Genomic DNA, 13,519 nt, shown 5'->3' on the forward strand with positions numbered 1-13,519 from the left:
GGGCATTTGTTTCCTGGCCACTTAATGTCATCTATGCAAGACCAGACTTAGAAATGACTTCCCAGGGGGCCGAGGACCATAGCTCTGTAAAGAGCTTGCCATGGGGAGCTGAATCCAGAGCTACAGCACCTATATAGAGGCGAGACACAAGCCTGTCATCCCAGCTCCTGTTGAGGATGGGTGGGGTAGACGGGAGTGGCCGAAGTGGAGACAGGTAGATTCCTGGAGCTCATTGGCCAGTTAGCTTAGCTGATAGGTGAGTTTTTGGTTCAATGAGAATCTCTCAAAAAATATACTGGTGACAACCCCCTCCCCCTCACGGTGTGCAGAGGTGGGAGAGAGAGAGAGAGAGAGAGAGAGAGAGAAAGTGTGTGTGTGTGTTTCCCAGAACCTGGTGCCCCTGTGTGGTCAAGGCAGCCAGTCCAACCATTATAAAGCCCATCCTGGAGGGTGCTTCCACTGGGCAGGGTGTAGCTATCTGCATTGTCTACAAACGCCTTGGCTAAGCCACTAAGTGGCTTCACCTCTTTGAGCCTGGACAATACAAGACCGGGGCGGTGCAAGCATCCCACGTGGTGACACAGAGCAGACCCAGCTATCATTTCTTCTTTCCTCTGTGTACATATACACGCACCACGGTGTACACATGGAAGTCAGAGGTCCGTGGTAGTTGGTTCTCTTCTTCCACCATATGGGTCCCAGACATTGAACCCAATCAACCTGTCAGCAGGTGCTCTGGGCACTGAGCCATCTCAATGGCCCCTCAGAATGGGTATGTGTGGGGTGTGTCTCTTTGGGCAACCCACAGCTACTAGATTCTAGGGAGCAGCTATGATCTAAGGTCAAGAAAGTCAGTCTTTTCATTGTTGTTTTAAGCCAGGGTTTCTCTGTGTAGCCCTGACTGCCCTGGAGCTTGCTCTGTGGGCCAGGCCACCTGCCTACATGGGGGCACCACCATGTCTGACAAAAAAGACAGTCTTAGAAATAACAAACTTAGTTTCTGGTGACACATCAGGACCTTATTTGGGAGACAGGAAGTATTTTATGCTTGGGCCGAGGTGACAGGTCTCACTCCTGTGCCCTTACAAGAAACAGAGGAAATAGGCAAACAGTACTTGCCTGAGGCCATGGGGAGCTCCCTCGGGCCCATGTCACACACATAAGCACAAGTGGTGGCTGTCCCTGGAACCTCCTGCTGCTCCTGTTAGACAAAGTAGCCACTTAAGGATGACCCTATTGGCTAGAGAAAACCACTGGAGGGCCAGTGTCTAGATTCACTGGGCAACCCCAACCCACTTCAACGTCTGTGATGATGAAGTCATCCTGCCTTCCACTGGGCAGGGGAGGCAGAGTTGGCAGAGTGGCAAGGCACCACAGCCTGTAGCCCTGGCATCCTTGCCATGGGTGTCAGTGACTAAAGCACAACCCTCCCAGAGCCTGCTGGAGGAGGGGCTTGTTCACTGTCCACTCAAGCCTAACAGCTGGCACCCGAAGCTACGTGTGAGAGAGAGCGAGCACTGGGCGGTTCACATGCAGAGGATGCCAGGGAGGAATTCTCTGCCAGCAAGAATCTCAGGTGCTACTGCTCCTACTCCAGGCCTGACACAGGACACTGCCATCTGCTGTGAGGCAGACAAGAGCCAGGCAGCTGGCAACTATGTGCTCAGGACACACAGGCTGTGACCCTTTGGGACATGAGGGGTTGCAGGGATGAATCACAGACCAAGCAGTCTGTCAATACTTCTGTAAACATTTATTTAAAAAATACTACAGAGAGATTTGGATTCAAAAACCAGAGTCATGTACAGGAACAAAATGTACTGGACTGAGAGAAAAGGGGAATGCTGTTGGTGTGCCAGAGGGGCACAGTGGTGAACTATTTACATGTCATTTAGAAGAGCTCAAGTCTATTTAAAAAAAAGAGTGTAATACCAAAGTGTAATACAAAATATAGTGGCACCCCATGGCAGCAACAGAGCAGGACCTTGTGAGCACGGTGTCAGGGCATGGAGGTGTCTGGCCTTTCAAGGTCGCTGGCAGTGTGGCACGGCCTCCCTTGGGCTGCAGAACAGCCTTTGGAGGTAAGGAGGTGATGTGCTATGGAAGACCTTCCATCCAGAGATTTCCATCCAGAGGAAATCATCTCTTTCGGCCCGTCAGGTGACCAGTGTGGGCCCGGGTCAGCGCAGTATGTCTGCAGCGGAGAAGCAGGGAGTGTGGAGGTGTCTTCTGGTCAGTTCAGAGCCAAGGCAGGCGCCCTGTTCTTCAGATGGCTTCTCTGGGAGTCAAGGAATCACCCACACCTGTCCCTGTGCTCAGCTCTGGTCCTGGCTGCCTTAGGAAGGAAGATATGCCCTGCCTAAGTCTGCAAAGGACACCCAACTCCAGCATGCTGTGCATGCCTCCCAAGAGCTCTGGGCTAAGCATGGTTCTCGGTGGTTAAGCAGCAGTTCTGAGGAGCAGTCAGCTCAGGAGAGCCCTGGGGCAGTGGTCCTTCCTGCCAGTTTGTACCTAGTGGCTGTTCCTTTCCATGCCGACCTTTGAAATGCTCAAAAACACTAGAAGGCTGGATCCTTGTCATCAAGGCAAGGACCAGAGAGGGTGGGCCTGCCTGACCTTAGAGCAGGAAAGGGAATAAAGACTACTCAGAAATTCAGATTTTGGGGAGTCCCTGGAGCCCTAGGCTTGGCCTGGTTATGTGCCTGGCCAGCCAGTGACTGCCACCCATGAAACCCAAGCTTGCTGTCCAGGATCTGCAGGGCCCTGCTGAGGACATTGAGAGCAGGTGACAGGCCACACCGCCCAGCTCCTGTTTCCAGTACCCACCCCTCTGGGCCTCTGGCTTTAGCACCTCATGACCCTTAAAGCAACAGCCTCCTTCGCATGGAAAGCAGTGAACACAGGCTCTCTGAGACAGTTTGTTCAGGGACAGCAAGCACAGGGGCTCTCATGCCTTGGTGACAAGAAGGTCCATCAGAGGAGGTCGTTCTCCTGCGAGGACAGGGAATGGGCACTCTCGGCTGACCTGGGAGCTACGTCTGAGGCACCAGAGACTGAAGAACCTGGTGGCCAGGCAGGCCAGCTGAAGTCTTCAGAGCAGGAGGCCCACCACAGCAGTGAGGAGAGGTGGCTTGAGGCACCTGTGTTGGGCAGGAAAGGTGCAGGGCAGCTGGTGCACAACGTAGGAGGAAGGGTCAACTCCATCAGGCCCTGGCTCTGCTTGATGCTCTGTAAAGCTCCTGGGAAAAGATGCCAGCTCCCCAGTCCTCTGTCCCCGTCTTTATAGGCACGAAAGCCCTATGGACTGCAGCCTCTCTCGCTGACACACTGGTCGCTGCTACCTCCGGACAATGTCGCTGATCTCCTTTACAGAGCTAAGCAGCTTGCTGAAGTCTTGTGTGGCGGCTGGCCCGCTGGGGGCTGTTGCAGGGCAGATCTGCAGCTCTCGGAGGTTGCTCTCCAGCTTGTTGATAGCCTCACGGAAGGCAAACTTGTTCCTCATCTGCTGGATAGAGTCCACATAGCTCACACAGAAAGTGTACAGGTTCTTGCCAGCCTCCAGCACAGCACTGTGGCTAGCCATCTGCTCTGAGTTCCGGGAGATGGCAAGGCACAGGGCCTCAGTACTGTCCAGAACCACACTCTTGGTGATGGTGCCACTGGCGATGCGCTCTGGCGGCTGGCGGGTCTTTCGAAGAGACACACGGGTTGATATGAGGGGGATGAAGGCGGCAGAAGACAGCTGCTGGTCCCCAGCCAGGGGTGAAGGTGATGGCGCTGTGGAGGGGGTGGAGATCGGGCTGGTGGGGGTCCCGGGAGGCTTAGTAGTCTGGGGCTTTGGCACAGATGGGGGCACAGGCTTTCTCAGTCCTTCTCCAGGCTGACCAGCCTTGGTGGGGTCATTGTTCACAGCATCCACGGCCAGACTTGGGCACTTTGTCTTTGTGGCCCCACCTGCCTCCCCGGCCACTTCTTGGCTGGGGCTCTGTGCAGGCTTTCCTGCTTTTCCTGTGGAGGCAGGTGGAGGTGGTGGAGCAGGCTTGAGCTTGGACAGCCGCCCTTTGTCTTTCCCTGGGGACTCTGAGCTGTGCTTGTGCCTCCTTACGCGGGTCTCTTCAGAGGGGGCCTTGCTGAGGCCCACTTTGTTGCTGGGGGTTGCTGGTTCTGCAGTAGCAGGAGTCCCCGTGCCCGAGGCACTGCCCTTGGTGGGCTCTTCCTTGTGAGAGAGGCCAGAGGAAGGAGAGGCAGTAACCTGCCTGCGGAGGAGTTTGGGAGTCAAGCTGGGAGGGCTGGAGCCAGGGCTGGATTCCACATCTTTGAAGACTTCCTCAGTGGCCTCCTCAGTTTTCTTCACCAGCCGGGGAGGAGGTGTCGCTGTGCTTTTGGCCACTTGCTCAAACCTGCTCTCACTGGTGCGTTTCCGAGGCAGAGCTGGCTTTTCACTTTTGTGCCCTCCAAAGGTGGATGAGTCAAACTGCTTACCAGCAGATGGCAGGTCTCGAGGCAGCGTGACTGACCGCCACTCTGTGTCCCTAGCCCCATGGGGCATGCAGGAGGCTGAGCAAGAACGCAGGAAACGCTTACTGGAGCTGATGCCACTCTCCTCTTCGGCCAGGCGGCTGCTGGTCAATGTGCTGGACTTTTTCCACATGTGGGGAGAACGGAAGCCCGAGTTGCCCGGCTCTCGGAAGGCTCCATTGGGGACACCAGCCCCATTGCTGGCCTTTGGGGACTTGGTAGGCTCTGCTGCATCTGAGGTGAGAGCTTGCGGCCCATTGCTGACTTCCCGGCCGTCATCCTCAGCAGCCCCTCTGCGTTCTGGCTGGCCATCCATCTCTCGGAAGGAACTGCTGCGCTTAGGGGGTGTCGGCGCCGTTTTCTTCTTCTTCTTGATCAAGGCACTGAACAGGTTGGTCTTCTTGTCTTTGGGGAGAAGGCGCTCATCTTCATTTAGGCTGCCGTCTGGGGGCCCACGCTCTTTCCGAGGAAGCAGTGGCGATACAGCAGGCTCACTGTCCAGTGCATCTGAAACAGAGGAGAGAATGAGCAACAGTGCCCAGGAAACTCTGCACTTGGGCTGGCTGACCCTCTGTAAGGAGGCTCCCCATAGTGCTTTTGCGCCCTTGCCTTCATGGCACGGGCAGCAGTGCTGCTGGAGGGCAAGGACAAATCTGTGCCACTCCCCACCGCTCGGCCTTGTCAGCAATATCATGCATGAGTCCTATCCATCAGCAGAAGTAAATGTCTCTCTCCCCAAACCCAGAGGGGCAAGGGCTGGAGCAATGCTGCCTTCCTCATCCTGAAACCTGTTAAAGTTGTGGAGTCCCTCCAATGTCACAGAATGACAATGCCAAGGGTCAGACCTGCTGAGGGGAAGATGTCAGCTGTCTCATGGGGGCATGACAATCAGCTGCTCTGACAAACATGGAAAGATGACCTTTACAAAACTTCACATGGGTATTTTTAAAATTGAGTGACAAGGCTGGGCAGAAGTGGCTGCACCCCAGCAGAAGCAGGCAGATCTCTGAGTTCAGGGCCAGCCCAGTCTACAGAGTGAGTTCCAGGACAGCCAGGGTACACAGAGAGACCTTGTCTTGAGAAACAAACAAAAGCCTTTGTGCTGTCGGGCGCTGCGGCCAACTGTATGAGGCTTCCTTCCCTCAGCCTCTAGGACCGAGGTAGACTGCATCTGTCCTAAGACTGGCAGAGATGAGCATCAGAAGGAGGAGAGCAGAGGACCTCTCCATGCTGCAGTCCTACTGAAGAAGGTGGAGATTCTACGGGGTCACAGAGCCACATTTAGAGCACAGAGGTTAGGGCGCAGGAGATGACTGGCTCATCAGGAGATGACTTTAGTAATGACACTGGGGGGGAAAAACACCCCCCCCCACTCATCACCAGCTCTTCCCAGCCCGTGCTCCTGCAGCAGCCTCTCCTCCCAACTGCCAACGACCTGATGGCATGAGAGTCGACAGGAAGACCAGACAGCTTGTGTGCCACAGCCTCCACATGGTGAGGAGACAGTCCAGTGGTCTACAATTTGGACTTCTTTATTTATGTAAACTTTCTTTTAAGGCCACACATGTGTGTGCACATGCAGCAGCATACATGTAGAGGTCAGAGGATAAGCCTGGGTACTAGTCCTTCCTTCCAAGCTTGTTTGAGGTAGCGTCTCTGTTGTTCACTGAGGTGTATGTAACTCTAGCTGGCCCTTACGTTTGTTTCTGAGGATTCTCCTGCCGCCACCTCCTCTGTCTCTGAGGAGTACCTTTCTCCTGTCCCCAGGCTCCTGGCCTGCTTGACTTCCTGCCCTGACGTCGTGGATGACGCTCTAATGTGGACGGATAAGGTAAAGCTTTCCTCCCCAAGTTTCTTAGTCATGGTGCTTCATGGCAGCAACAGTGACTCTGGATAAGACAGTCCCTAGATACACTTCTGTGTTCTGTGGGTTTGAACATTTAGCTTCTTATCAGTATGAATATACGTTTAGAATCACAACTGTTTAAAAAAAAATACAGAACTGTGAGTTCTATCAGAATCAAACTTTATCCTGCCTGGTCCCATTCAACCAAGCAGATGACCTGGCCCATCAGCCTACAATGGGAGCCCTGGAGGCCTTTCTGAGTTCAAATACCAGCACTCCCCTTCCCCCAGCCAATTGACTTCAGTGGGTCTGCAGGAGAGCCAGATGCTGTTCTCCTGGTACTTATCACACACAGCTGGCACACAGGAAGCTGTAGACACATGGCTGTTCATACTATCCCTGTATATCTCTATAGACACCTCTTGACCCAGCCCCACTGCTCTAGCTGGGCCTGGGAAACAGTTCAAGAAGATAGGAAACAGTTCAAGAAGACAGCCTTTCCAGAGACCACAAGGAACCTAGTGCTGACCAAGCCCAGGCTGCTCTGATGGTTCCATGTTGTTTAGTGCTCCGGCTGCCCTGGAAGACAGCCAAAGGGCTGTGAAGAACACATGCAAAGGTGGGTGTGCTTTTTTGGCAGGTGTCCCAGTTTTTGGGTTATCTAAGCAACTGCTGAAACTCTCCCCTGGGTAAGAGGTGAATCTTCCTCCCTGGGCTGGACCACTGAGGAGGGACTGATGCCCTTCCCTGCCAGCTCTACTGACAGCTTCTATTCGCCTGCTTGGCCTGAGGGTGGAAAGGGTGGACGTACCGCTTTCTCCAGGGCCCTTTGGGTGGAGCAGCTCCGAGGTGTCAGGTGCATCTTTCTGCTCAGCTGCTCTCCTGCAGGTTCTGGTCTTGGTAGGCAGCTCTGGGGCCTGCAGTGTGCTCCCAGCAGCTCCTCTCACGCCTCGTTTCCCCAGCTCCTTCTCCACCTCTAAGGATCACACAGACACAGCCCAGCAGTCATCAGCAAAGGTGCCATATTGAAAGGGATTCTTTCTTCTTTGCTTTTTTTCTAATTTATACATATTTTAAGTTCTTTTTTGTACGTGTATGGTGTTTTGCCTGCATGTACATCTGTTACCACAGGGGTGTAAAGGCCAGAAGGTGGTACTGGGTCCTCTGTGACTGGTGTCATGAGCTACCATCATCTGGGTGCTGGGAACTGACCCCAAGTCCTCTTAGCCACCATGCTAGCTCTCCAGTTCCTGGGGTTCTCTTTTTCTTAAGATCTATGCGATCTATGCAGTTAGAGAAAAGGAACACAATCCTGAATAAACAGCTCTCAGCATGTTCTAGAACTCTGTGTGACTGCACCTGACACAGAGCCACCACCAAAGCCTCTGAAGAGCTGTCTAGCACCTGGCCTGGGCACTCTCACCAAGACTGAAGTGAAGGCTTGTCTAGTCCCAAGCCAACCTCTCAACCCACTGCAGGCCCCTGGGAGGTGCGTTACCATCTGAGATACTGGATTCCTGGAACATGGTTTCAAAGGCTTGGTGGATCTCAGCAAAGGAGGGCCGATCAGAGGGGTTCCACTGCCAACCTGGATGGAGAAGACCCATGTCAGAGCAGCTGGAAAGCACTGCTAACAAACCCGGACTAGCCATTCCCAAGCAGCAGTCTGGACATGAAAAGCATTCCAAGCTTGCTGACAGCTGACGCTGTGACAAGCTAAAATGCTCCCGTGTCCTATGATAGACACTAAGGATTTAAGAAGACATTATATACAGGCAGAAATATGGATCGCAAAACTCCAGAGACAATGACAATAAAAACTGCATCTATAAACATCTCTCGCCACTGACAGATAAGGCGTTAACAAGGCAGCAGCTTGTCTCGGTCATCACCCTCTGGTGTCATCAGTCTACCGTCCTCATTAGCACAGACATGCATCTCTCTGGCTTCTTTTGCTGCTCTTGCACAGGACCCAGGCTCAGTTCCCAGCACTCGTGAGTCTCACAACTGTCTGTAACGCCAGCTCCTGGGGACACAATGCCCTCTTCTGGCCTCCACGATCACCAGACACATGTATGATATACAGATATACATGCAGGCAAAACCATACACATAAAACAAAAACTTAAAAAAAGATGACAATGACCAATGCTTTGGCATGTCAGTGAGGACATGGACGGCGTGCACTGCTGGTTTGTTGTCACTTCTGCTGGAGTGGAAACTGCTACAACCTCCTGTTAGGGGATAATTTTATCCACAGCATAGAACCTTTGACTCAACAGCCCAGCTTTTAGAAATATCAACGCTACCTGCAGAGACAAGGATGAGGGTGTGTCTGCCTTAGTTATATACAGAACGCACAGTAGCAAACACAGGGCCACAGAGACGGGGAGCTCTGCCAGGGCTGATGCTAAGTTTGGTCACTGGGACCCACATAGTAGAAAAAGAGAACCAACTCCCAAAACTGTCTGCTGTGGAGTGGATGCCCGAATGAATGAATGAATGAGTGAATGAATGAATAAAATGTAATTAAAGCAAACAAATGTGTAAAACATGAGCGGGTGTTTCAAACCATTAACTGAAATGCTGGCCAGCAGCAGTAGTAAAGGTGGGTACAGGGTGAGGAGGACCTAAATACATGCACAGAGCAGTGTCTCTAATGCACTAAGATCGTAAGGTCACAGAGGATACGACCAATGTGCACACACATACTCACATGACATATACACCAGAGTTCCATCACCTACAGCAACTTATTTTTGGTTTTTGTTTGTTTGTTTGTTTGTTTGTTTGTTTTTGGTTTTTTGAGACAGGGTTTCTCTGTGTAGCCCTGGCTGTCCTGGAACTCACTCTGTAGACCAGGCTGGCCTCGAACTCAGAAATCCGCCTGCCTCTGCCTCCCAAGCACTGGGATTAAAGGCGTGCGCCACCACTGCCCAACAACCCGGAGCAATTTATAGCCAGATATTGGGAAGCAGGACCTAGGAATCTGTATCTATTAATAATATCCAGGTTTGGCATCTATCTAACCCTTTTTATGCTTAAAAAAAAAAAAAATCAAAACGACCTGGGCATGGCGGCTCACGTCTGCAGTCCTGGAGCTCATGAGGTTCAGGTAGGAGAGTCAGGATGTAGCCAGGGCTATAGAGTTCAAGGCCCTGATCCAAAACAAAACCAAATGGAAAATAGCCCTCCCAAAGGCAAACAAAAAGAACTCGTAAGTACTGTATCTGTAAATAAATGCACTGAAAGACACCCAAAGCCAGACTCCATGAATGCCTTGGGAACATGGGGACAGAGTGCCAAGGGCCCACTGGAATGGTTTTCTGAATGGGTTGGGGAGGCTCACATGCTCGCATGAGTTCGTAAACCTTCTCAGGGCAGCCTTCAGGGCGCTCCATGCGGTAGTCTTTTTCCAGCAGCTCATAAACCTGAGACAGGTCAATTCCTGGGTAAGGTGACATGCCATAGGTAGCAATTTCCCAGAGCAATACTCCAAATGCTGAAAGAAAGAAGGGAGAGGAAGATATCAGGGTGTGTGAGGCATTGGCCAGTGAGGTGGCATTCTGCACAAACCTAGTGACCTTTCAATCCTAGAACCCTGCAAAAAGGTGGAAGGACAGAGGTGTCCTCTGACAGGCACAGGTGTGTCATAGCATGCACACCCAATCAGACTTCACACATACACACACACACACACACACACACACACACACACACACAAATGTATAGGCACTCCCCACACTGGCAGTAGAGACCTGTAGAGCAGGCCCAGTAGTGGCATTTACCAGGCTCTCCATGACAACAGCCCAGGAAAGGCAGGACAGAGCAAAGCTGTTTACTCACACTACACTAAAGCATGTAAGGAGAGAGAGGAAGGTGAGCCTCCTGGGGCACAGAGCTATAAGTCAGCTGCCACGTTCTGCTCACAGCTCTGTGACTGTGTAGTCACATGTCTGTCAGGCATGGGTTGTTTCTAGGTGGGTGAGGTTATCTCCAAGTTTCCTTCCAGCTCTAAATAGTTTGTAAAAATCTTGTGAACTCACAAAGTCTTGGCATTCTTCTTCCCACTAAGAACCAGGATTCCTTAGAAAAGCAGGTGATTCAGATCTGGGAAAGGAAGAAGACTGGGCTATCTTGTCATTCCCCAGAGCACAGATACTATAGACGACAGGGTACTGTCAAAAGGACAAGGAAGGAGATGGCTGAAGACGAGGAGGAGAACCACAGAACCCTGAAACACAGGACTGTGTCAACACAGAGCTCATAGCAACACCACAAAAGACTAGCAACTCCAACTGCCACCACCACTTGGAAAATTGTGAGTCAGGAGGCAGCTTCTGAATCCACCACTCCTACACCAAGTCTACCACTGGACAACTGAACACCTAGAGGCTTTTCCTTTTATACTCCATGGCTAACTGAATATGGAGGAAAGGAATTGGAGACTGGTCATGACAGACAGCCCCAAGCAAACCACCATTGGTCATCAACAGCTGCGACACCATAGCCCTCTAGTGTAGTGGTTTTTCAACTTTCCTAATGCTAGGACCCTTTAATACGGATCCTCATGTTGTGGTGACCCCAAGCATAAAATTATTTTCACTGATACTTCATAACTGTAATTTTGCTACTGTTATGGATTATAATGTAAATATTGTTGGAGATAGAAGGTTGCCAAAGGGGTCATGACCGACAGGTTGAGACTCACTGTACTAGAGGGAGAGAAATCAAGCATTATAGATCAACCAACCTAAAAGCATCCGCCTCTGCTAATATACCTAATGAAAGAAAAGTCAACTCAAATGTCAGCAGCTACCCAGATCTGACCATGTAGCTTCTAAGAAGACTGAAGCCAGAGGCACAGAACAGATCACAACACAGAGACACAATGAACAAACTCTAGAATCTGGAAAGTCTAAAGGAAAGGTAACAGAGTTTATCAATAACTGAACAGCAGGGAAACACAATCAGTGATGGAAGATACAGGCTAGAGGCACGTAGGACACATCAGTGCAGTGAGGGAGCCGCATCTGGTGGAGCAAACACTGGAATGTGTATGTGCAAAATAGTATGTCTGAGACTTGCTTTAAAATAACAAGAGGCGAAGGAGTAGGTGGGGCACTGGGCTCACTATTAAACTCCACCTTCTTTGGTCACCCTTGGCATGAAAAGTTCTTAAAGCCAGACATTGTGGTGCACACCTTTAACCCCAGCACTTGGGAGGCGAAGGCGGAGGAGGCAGAGGAGGTGGAGGCAGGCGGATTTCTGAGTTCAAGGCCAGCCTGTCTATAGATGAGTTCCAGGACAGTTGGAGTTGTGCAGAGAGACCCATCTCAGCAAAAAAAGTAAAGTTCTTTAAAAATTAAAATAAACACCAGGTGACACTCCCACACGAAGTGCCTGGTCTACAGCCCCAAACCAAAGCAAGCAGCTTTCCTGCAGAGAGTATGACTCTGGATGCTGCCTGCAGGGTCGGCTTCCACAGCAGCAAACCCAAGCAGCAAATATGGAATGAAGACCCGAAGATGGTGCTATTCTGGATCACTCTAGAAGTCACTTTTGCTTTCTCTCTTTCTCTCTTTCTCTCTTTCTCTCTCTCTCTCTCTCTCTTTCTTTCTTTCAAAGAAAAGAGGAAACAGGAGTTTAAACTAAACTAGAAACAAGCCAGAAAGAGAGCGTAGAGGAGGAGGAGAGACGGAGGTGTAACAGTCTAAGAGACATTGAGGCAGAACTGCCCAGGACCCAAGCCCTTACCCCAGACGTCCGACTTGATGGAGAACTTGTTGTAGGCCAGGCTCTCAGGTGCAGTCCACTTGATGGGGAATTTGGCTCCAGCATGGGCTGTGTAGGTGTCCCCTGTCATCAACCTGCTCAGGCCAAAATCAGCCACCTTCACCAAGTGGTTTTCCCCTACAAGGCAGTTCCGGGCAGCAAGGTCTCTGAGGAAGGAAAAGGATCTTCTGTGGGTGCTCCTGGCGGACTCCCTAGTTGTGTAACTCCCCTACTACTGACAGGTATAACACTGACAAAAGAAGACCAAGTGCTATCCCCAGAAGCTTTCAAATGCCCCACTGTGGAGCAACCATTCCTCAGCAAATGCTAGTCCACAGCAATACCACAGGCAGACAGGGTTGCAATGCGGGCAGGTCCTGCCCCGTGACCTGGAGCATGTCAGTTACCCTGGAACTCGGCTACCTCACCCATAAAATGAAGACAGTAACAGGGCGTGCCTTGGGCAGCTATATGTGATATCCCTACTTTCCTCTTGCTTCCTGATGCCCACTCAAGTGTGTTTGAGAAACTCTGCTGTATAATCACCTCCTGAATCTTCATGGGAGGAAGGGTCTAATCTTTGGTTCATGGATGTTAACCATGAAGTCCTGAGGCAACTGGGAACGGAGGAATGAGAGGATAAGGCAGCTTAGGGCAACGACTGTACGATATAGCTTGATCACCAGCAATGAGAGAGAAATTAAGCACACAAGAGCTGTGCCTAATAGGATTTTTGGTAAGGCATTTTAGTGTGTGAATGGAGGGGGAATCGAGCTGGCCATGCAAGGCGAGCCAGAAGTCAGGAAATCTCAATTTGCAGCATCAGAGGCTACACTTTGCTGAGCGACAGGAGCATTTGGATTGGGCTCTCGTGGAGCAGAAAAAGATCTGTCTTCCGAGGGGCTGCCAGCATTTCACACACGCTACTTATTCCTGGCTATGAAATCTCATGTCGAGGTTTCACACTTGAGTTAATTGGGTAGGAAAGGTCACCACAGTGGCGTGGAGAACATCTTGCATGACGGAGTTGGGCCAAGCCCATCAGGCTCCCTCCTGCACAGGTTGTCACTCTGCTAGGAAGCCACTTCCACCAGCAAAGCATGCAAACCCAGATAATTGTGGCACACTTGAAGGTCAAAACACTCTGGGTTTTAAAAACAGCAACCGGCTTGCATGTATATAATTCTCCAGCCATGGAAACATCCTCAAACCCAGTGACAGCTGGTGGGCAAGGAAACACAAAGGGAAGCAGGAAAAGCCACACAATGAAGCTAAGCTCAGGCAGAGAGAGGTCTTTACTGACGGAGCGCTGGCCTCGGAATGCTCGGTTTCAGAGGGAGCCAAGATTATCAGGAAGAAGGTCTTTTAAGAATTTTGTTT

The 13,519-nt window shown here is 51.3% G+C and overlaps 1 protein-coding gene across 2 annotated transcripts in view; it reads right to left on the reverse strand.

The window, feature by feature from the left end:
- Positions 1 to 1,732: 1,732 nt before the first annotated feature.
- Positions 1,733 to 13,519, reverse strand: part of Abl1 (ABL proto-oncogene 1, non-receptor tyrosine kinase) — a 99,829-nt gene continuing 88,042 nt past the window's right edge. For both annotated transcript variants that reach the window (XM_028756924.1, XM_028756925.1), the window contains exons 7-11: positions 12,122 to 12,306; positions 9,714 to 9,866; positions 7,863 to 7,952; positions 7,176 to 7,340; positions 1,733 to 5,025 (exon numbers count right to left, since the gene is read on the reverse strand). In XM_028756924.1, the coding sequence (XP_028612757.1) occupies positions 3,338 to 5,025; positions 7,176 to 7,340; positions 7,863 to 7,952; positions 9,714 to 9,866; positions 12,122 to 12,306 (2,281 nt within the window). In that variant the 3' untranslated portion in view covers positions 1,733 to 3,337. The remainder of the gene's footprint in view (positions 5,026 to 7,175; positions 7,341 to 7,862; positions 7,953 to 9,713; positions 9,867 to 12,121; positions 12,307 to 13,519) is intronic.

Source organism: Grammomys surdaster, unplaced genomic scaffold (genome assembly GCF_004785775.1).
Source record: "Grammomys surdaster isolate TR1022 unplaced genomic scaffold, NIH_TR_1.0 126133, whole genome shotgun sequence".
NCBI lineage: Eukaryota > Metazoa > Chordata > Mammalia > Rodentia > Muridae > Grammomys > Grammomys surdaster.